At 50.9% G+C, this 8,071-nt stretch overlaps 1 protein-coding gene across 1 annotated transcript; it reads left to right on the forward strand.

Annotated features, from left to right (window-relative positions):
- The first annotated feature begins 2,742 nt into the window (after positions 1–2,742).
- Positions 2,743–4,248, forward strand: LOC145338938 (gap junction alpha-5 protein-like). Its single transcript, XM_080183338.1, has 2 exons — positions 2,743–3,107; positions 3,639–4,248. Exons 1-2 carry the CDS (start codon positions 2,743–2,745, stop codon positions 4,246–4,248), a joined length of 975 nt encoding a protein of 324 aa, XP_080039464.1.
- The last annotated feature ends 3,823 nt before the right edge of the window (positions 4,249–8,071 follow it).

Consider the following 8,071-nt stretch of genomic DNA (forward strand, 5'->3'; position numbering starts at 1 on the left):
TAGGATAGAGGTGGAGAGACTCTTCCCGCTCAGAAAGGACAGTAGGACTAGGGGGCACAGCCTCAAGATAAAAGGGGGGGCGGTTTAGAATGGAGTTGAGGAGGAACTTCTTCACTCAAAGGGTGGTGAATCTCTGGAATTCTCTGCCCGTTGAAGTGGTGGAGGCTGCCTCGCTAAATATTTTTAAGACGCGGGTTGATGGGTTTTTGATAAGAGAGGGGATTAAGGGTTATGGGGAGAGGGCGGGAATGTGGAACTGAGCCACGACAGATCAGCCATGATCTTATTGAATGGCGGGGCAGGCTCGAAGGGCTAGATGGCCGACTCCTGCTCCTATTTCTTATGTTCTTATGTTCTTAAGTGATATGAATGCATGGGGATCGGGCCTGCAGTTTTGGGAGAGCAGATTAGATGGGCTGGGTGGCCTCCACTTGCAGCATCGGGACACTGAGACTCTATGAATGACAGAACAGGCTCAGTGGGCTGAATGATGCTGTTTCTTGTGAGATCATGGCCCAGGCCTTTCCCTCAAACCATTCCTGTGTCTATTCTGTTCCTTCCCTCCTGACCCCCCACCCCCAACTCAGGTCATCGTGTCCAAAACACAAACACACGTTAACACAAGATATTTAACGGACAGATTCCTTCATTTTACTTGCTAGCAAGGGGCTGGGTTCTCGACAATGAATCAGGACACCACTCCACTGGATAATGAATACATCCTGGTTTATACAATTCTGCAGCTCACTGTCAGTTCCACACAATCCAATTAAAAAGTGTTGCAAATAACATACTTTACGTATTAGAGTCATTGAGGTTTACAGCATGGAAACAGGCCTTTCGGCCCAACCTGTCCATGCTGCCCTTTTTTTTAAAAACCCTAAGCTAATCCCAATTGCCCACATTTGCCCCATATCCCTCTATACCCATCGTACCCATGTAACTGTCTAAACGCTTTTTAAAAGATAAAATTGTACCCACCTCTACTACTGCCTCTGGCAGCTCGTTCCAGACACTCACCACCCTCTGGGTGAAAAAATTGCCCCTCTGGACCCTTTTGTATCTCTCCCCTCTCACCTTAAACCTCTGCCCTCTAGTTTTAGACTCCCCTACCTTTGGGGGAAAAGATATTGACTATCTCGCTGATCTGTGCCCCTCATTATTTTATAGACCTCTATAAGATCACCCCTCAGCCTCCTACACTCCAGAGAAAAAAGTCCCAGTCTATCCAGCCTCTCCTTATAACTCAATCCATCAAGTCCCGGTAACATCCCAGTAAATCTTTTCTGTGTGTGAGAGAGTTTGTGTGTGAGAAATCAAATCAAATCAAATCAAAACTGTGTCCAGTTCTGGTCACCCTATTATAGAAAGGATATTATTAAACTAGAAAGAGTGCAGAAAAGATTTACTAGGATGTTACCGGGACTTGATGGATTGAGTTATAAGGAGAGGCTGGATAGACTGGGACTTTTTCCTCTGGAGTGTAGGAGGCTGAGGGGTGATCTTATAGAGGTCTATAAAATAATGAGGGGCACAGATCAGCGAGATAGTCAATATCTTTTCCCCCAAAGGTAGGGGAGTCTAAAACTAGAGGGTAGAGGTTTAAGGTGAGAGGGGGGAGATACAAAAGGGTCCAGAGGGGCAATTTTTTCACCCAGAGGGTGGTGAGTGTCTGGAACGAGCTGCCAGAGGCAGTAGTAGAGACGGGTACAATTTTATCTTTTGAAAAGCATTTAGACAGTTACATGGGTACGATGGGTATAGAGGGATATGGGGCAAATGTGGGCAATTGGGATTAGCTTAGGGGTTAAAAGAAAGGGGCAGCATGGGAAAAGGTGGGCCGAAGGGCTGTTCCATGCTGTAACCTCTCTGTGCCTCTACTAAAGCTGATTCTTGTGTCAGTTGTTTCTGATAAGGTGCCTCGTGAGGTAATGAAATGTCCTTTATGGCTTTGTAAGTCCAATAGTTGGGTGCTTTAAAGGAATGTATCTAACAGGTATTTGGCATCAAAGGAGCGCTCTGTGCATCAAAGTTTCTTTATTTAATTACTAAAAATGCAATAGAAGGTATATTTATACCAATGGACTACTTAAAGGTATCACCGTAAGGAACTACAAAAGGGTGGTGAATGTAGCCCCCAATCCATCACACAAACCAGCCTCCCATCCATTGACTCTGTCTACACTTCCCGCTGCCTCGGGGAAAAGCAGCCGGGATAATTAAGGACCCCCCCCCACACACACCCCCGGACATTCTCTCTTCCACCTTCTTCCGTCGGGAAAAAGATACAAAAGTCTGAGGTCCCGTACCGACCGACTCAAGAACAGCTTCTTCCCTGCTGCTGTCAGACTTTTGAATGGACCTACCTCGCATTAAGCTGATCTTTCTCTACACCCTCGCTGTGACTGTAACACTACATTCTGCACCCTCTCCTTTCCTTCTCTATGAACGGTATACTTTGTTTGTACAGCGCACAAGAAACAATACTTTTCACTGTATGTGGCAATAATAAATCAAATGAAATGTACCTTTAAAACTACAAAGTATTTAAAACACCTCATTACAGTCAGTACCAAACTGCTCCCCATGATTTAAAGTGAATTCTACATCTAAGTTGATTAAAGAAGAACCCTAACAGGCTGCCAATCTTATAATAATCCTTTCCTTTCCCATCTTTCTACAGTAGCTGCCCCCCCCGACCCCCACCCTGCCCCTGCGGAGACCCCAGAGAGCCGGGGGAAGATGGGAGACTGGTCCTTCCTGTCTAAGATTCTGGAGCAGGTCCACGAGCACTCGACGGCCGTGGGTAAGGTCTGGCTGACGGTGCTCTTCATCTTCCGCATGTTGGTGCTGGGGGCGGCTGCGGAGTCGGCCTGGGGGGACGAGCAGTCCGGTTTCACCTGCAATACCCGCCAGCCTGGCTGTGAGACCATGTGTTACGACCGGGCCTTCCCCATCTCCCACATCCGCTACTGGGTGCTGCAGATTGTCTTTGTCTCCACTCCCTCGCTGGTCTACATCGGGCACACCCTGCACGCCGTCCGGATGCGGAGGAAGCGGGGCCTGAGGGCCGCAGCAGCTGGGGAGGAGGGCCTGAGGGCCTGCGAGGGGCAGGGGGAGGGCCTGAGGGCCTGCGAGGGGCAGGAGGAGGGCCTGAGGGCCTGGGAGGGGCAGGGGAGGGCCTGAGGGCCTGGGAGGGGAAGGCCCAGGGAGTGGAGGGGGGAGGGCCTGAAGGCCCGGGAGGGGCAGGGAGGCCTGAAGGCCCGGGAGGGGCACGAGAAGGGCCCGAAAGCCTGGGAGGGGGGAGGGGCACGGGGGCCCGAAAGCCTGGGAGGGGCAGGGAGGCCCGAAAGCCTGGGAGGGGCACGAGGGCCCAAAAGCCTGGGAGGGGCACGAGGGCCCAAAAGCCTGGGAGGGGCACGAGGGCCCAAAAGCCTGGGAGGGGCACGGGGGCCCAAAAGCCCGGGAGGGGCACGGGGGCCCGAAAGCCCAGGAGGAGCACGGGGGCCCGAAAGCCCAGGAGGAGCACGGGGGCCCGAAAGCCTGGGAGGGGCACGGGGCCCGAAAGCCTGGGAGGGGCACGGGGGCCCGAAAGCCTGGGAGGGGCACGGGGGCCCGAAAGCCCGGGAGGGGCACGGGGGCCCGAAAGCCTGGGAGGAGGAGGGCGAGATGGCGGGGAGTGCAAAGATCCGCGGTGCCCTCCTGCGCACTTACATTGGCAGTATTGTCGCCCGCTGTGCCCTGGAGGTGGCCTTCCTGGTGGGACAGTACCTCCTTTATGGGGTGTTCCTTCCGGCTATGTACAGGTGCGAGCGTTGGCCTTGCCCCAACCCCACCGACTGCTTTGTGTCCCGTCCCACCGAAAAGAACGTCTTCATCATCTTCATGGTGACAGTGGCGGGGGTCTCTCTGCTGCTGGGACTGGCCGAACTCTACCACCTGGGCTGGCGCCGTCGGGCGCAGGGCAGAGGGGCGCTCCCCTCCACCCCCCGCCCCTCCCCCGGCCCCCCTGAGCGCACGGCCTACGAGCAGAACCGCGCCAACCTCACGGCGGAGAGGGGAGGCCTGGGGGCCAGCAATGGGGGTAGCAGGCGGGCAGGGGGCAAGGGGGGCAGCGTTATCCGGGACTCGCCCCGGCCTCGCGGAGGGGGCAAGGGGGGACCAGCTGCCGTGCAGGAATCCCCCCACCTCCCCAACCGCGGTGGTGGAAAAGGCAGCCGTGAGAAACCCCTTGGCATCACGGTGTGAGGCTCCGGCGGAGGGGGGGTATCCTTCGGGAAGATGGGGGGAGAATGGGGGGCAGGACATTGGGGAATGGCGACGGCTCAGGGAGAACTAGGGAGGGAGGACTTGGGCAAACTGGAGAGAGAGAGAGATGTGGGACAGTAAGGCGGGACTGGGAAATAATGAGCAAAATCGGGGAAAACCTGGGGAATTGGGGGAAATGAATGAGGATTGGGAAAGAGTTGGGACCATATATGAATAAAAATGAGGAGACATGAGGAGAATGGTGGGAGAGTGACTGGAAAACTGGGGAGAATTGGGAGATCGATGGAACAGTTGGGGGGCGTTGGGAATAAATGGGAAAAATTGGGAGATTTTGGGTGAATTCGGGACAATTGGAGAACATTGAGGAAAATGGGGAAATTTGGGAGAATTTTCATGAATGACAGAGAATGGGGGAACGATAAGAGAGAATTGAGGGAATATTCGGGAGAGCTGAGGAAAATTGAGGCAATATTGGGGAGAATTGAGGAAAATTGAAAACTAATTTGGGGGAAATTGAGGGAATATTGGGGAGAATGTGGGAAGATTGAGAGAATTTTGCAGTGAATTTGGGAAAATTGAGAGAATATTGAAGAAAATTAAGGAATATTGAGGGAATATTGAGGAGAATTGAGGAAAATTGAAAAGGAATTTGGGGAAAATTGAGAGAATATTGGGGAGAATGTGGGAAGTTTGGGAGAATTTTGTGGTGAATTTGGGAAAATTGAGGGAATATTGAGAAAATTGAGGGAATATTGGGCAGAATTACGGAAAATTGAGGAGTAATTTGGGGAAAATTGAGGAAATGTTAGAGAAAATTGAGGAAAACCTGGCAGATGGAGTATAATGTTTGCAAGTGTGAGGTTATCCACTTTGGCAGAAATAATAGTAGGAGGGATTATTATTTAAAGGGTGAAAAGCTGCTGCAGGCGACGGTGCAGAGGGACCTCGGGGTCCTTGTGCATGAGTCGCAAAAACCCAGCCTGCAGGTGCAGCAGGTGGTCAGGAAGGCGAATGGGATGCTGGCCTTCATAGCGAGGGGGATTGAATATAAAAGTAGGGAGGTCTTGCTGCAGCTGTATAGGGCATTGGTGAGGCCGCAGCTGGAGTACTGTGTGCAGTTTTGGGCGCCGCACCTGCGCAAAGATATTTTGGCCTTGGAGGGAGTTCAGAGGAGGTTTACTAGGCTGATACCAGAGTTGAGGGGGTTGAGCTATGAGGAGAGATTGAATAGACTGGGTCTGTACTCGTTGGAGTTTAGAAGGCTGAGGGGGGAATCTTATAGAGACTTACAAGATAATGAAGGGGCTCGATAGGATAGAGGTAGAGAGATTCTTTCCACTTAGAAAGGAAACGAGAACTTGGGGAGCACAGCCTCAAAATAAGGGGAAGGCAGTTTAGATCAGAGTTGAGGAGGAACTTCTTCACTCAAAGGGTGGTGAATCTCTGGAATTCTCTGCCCATTGAAGTGGTGGAGGCTGCCTCGCTAAATATATTTAAGTCACGGGTAGATAGGTTTCTGACAGACAAGGGAATTAAGGGTTATGGGGAGAAAGCGGGAAAGTGGAACTGATTCACTTCAGATCAGCCATGATCTTATTGAATGGCGGGGCAGGCTCGAGGGGCTAGATGGCCTACTCCTGCTCCTATTTCTTGCGTTCTTATGTTCTTAAAATTGAAGGAATATTGGGGGAATCGGGAAATTTGGGAGAATTTTGCTGAATGACAGAGAATGGGGACAATAGGAGAGAATTAATGAAAATTAAGGGAATATTTCAGAGAATTTGGGAAGATTGAAAATTTTGAGGTGAATTTGGGAAAATTGAGGGAATATTGGAAAACATTGAGGCAATACAAGGGAGAACGTGGGAAGATTGAGAGAACATTGGAGAAGATTGAGGGAAATTGAGGGAATATTATGGCAGGCTGGTACAGAAGGTGAAGTCTCACGGGATCAGAGGTGAACTGGCAAGGTGGATACAAAACTGGCTCGGTCATAGAATGATGTGGAGATGCCAGCATTGGACTGGGGTAAACACAGTAAGAAGTCTCACAACACCATGTTAAAGTCCAACAGGTTTATTTGGTAATAAACTTATTTGGTTTACTACCAAATAAACCTGTTGGACTTTAACCTGGTGTTGTGAGACTTCTTACTTGGTCAGAGAAGACAGAAGGTAGCAGTGGGAGGGTGTGTTTCTGAATGGAGGGCTGTGAGAAGTGGTGTTCCTCAGGGAGCAGTGCTGGGACCTTTGCTGTTTGTAATATATATAAATGATTTGGAGGAAAATGTAACTGGTTTGATTAGTAAGTTTGCTGACGACACAAAGGTTGGTGGATTTGTGGATAGCGATGAGGACCATCAGAGGATACAGCAGGATATAGATCAGTTGGAGACTTGGGCAGAGAGATGGCAGATGGAGTTTAATCCGGACAAATGTGAGGTGATGCATTTTGGAAGCTCTAATACAGATAGGAAATATACAGTAAATGGCAGAACCCTTAAGAGTATTGATAGGCAGAGGGATCTGGGCGTACAGGTACACAGAGTATTGATAGGCAGAGGGATCTGGGTGTACAGGTACACAGGTCACTGAAAGTGGCAATGCAGGTGGAGAAGGTAGTCAGGAAGGCATACGGCATGCTTGCCTTCATCGGCCGGGGCACTGAGTTTAAACATTGGCAAGTCATGTTGCAGCTTTATAGAACCTTAGTGAGGCCGCACTTGGAATATAGTGTTCAATTCTGGGTCACCCACACTACCAGAAGGATGGGGAGGCTTTGGAGAGGGGACAGAAAAGATTTACCAGGATGTTGCCCCTGGTACGGAGGGCATTAGCTATGAGGAGAGGTTGGAGAAACTTGGTTTGTTCTCACTGGAGGTTGAGGGGGAGACCTGATAGAAGTCTACAAGATGATGAGGGACAGAGTGGATAGTCAGAAGCTTTTTCCCCCCAGGGTGGAAGAGTCAATTACTGGGGGGGGGGGGACAGGTTTAAGGTGCGAGGGGCAAGGTTTAAAGGAGATGTACGAGGCAGATTTTTTACACAGAGGGGGGTGGGTGCCTGGAACTCGCTGCCGGGGGGAGGGAGTGGAAGCGGATACGATAGTGAGTTTTAAGGGGCGTCTGGACAAATCCATGAATAGGATGGGAATAGAGGGATACGGTCCCCGGAAGGGTAGGGGGGTTTAGTTCAGTCGGGGGCAGCATGGTCAGTGCAGGATTGGAGGGGCCGAAGGGCCTGTTCCTGTGCTGGAATTTTCTTTGTTCTTTCTAATCTTGTATAACCTCAATCCCGTCACCCCTCTGCCTTCTCTGCCCTGAGAAGAACTGCTCCAGTCTAACCTCCCTCTCTTCATAGCGGAAGTTTTGCAGCCCAAGCTCCATCCTGTTGAATCTCCTCTGCACTTCCTCCAACGCCACCACATCCTTCCTGTAATCTGGCAACCAGAACACCATCAGACACAGGAGCAGAATGAGGCCACTCGGCCCATCGACTCTGCTCCCCCATTCAATCATGGCTGATATTTTCCCCATCCCCCATTCTCCTGCCTTTCCCCCGATCCCCTTATTAATCAGGAACCGATCTATCTCTGTCTTAAAGACACTCAGGGACCCGGCCTCCTCTGAGGCAAAGAGTTCCCACACATTCCCTACTCTCTGGGTGAAGAAATCCCTCCCCATCTCTGTTTTAAAGGACCGTCCCTTTACCCTGAGGTTGTGCCCTCTCTGGTTCCAGTTTTTCCTACTAGTGGAAACATCCTCTCCTCGTCCACTCTATCCAGGGCCTCGCAGTATCCTGTA

Source organism: Carcharhinus amblyrhynchos, unplaced genomic scaffold, assembly GCF_965287045.1.
Source record: "Carcharhinus amblyrhynchos unplaced genomic scaffold, sCarAmb.v2.hapA chromosome_253, whole genome shotgun sequence".
NCBI lineage: Eukaryota > Metazoa > Chordata > Chondrichthyes > Carcharhiniformes > Carcharhinidae > Carcharhinus > Carcharhinus amblyrhynchos.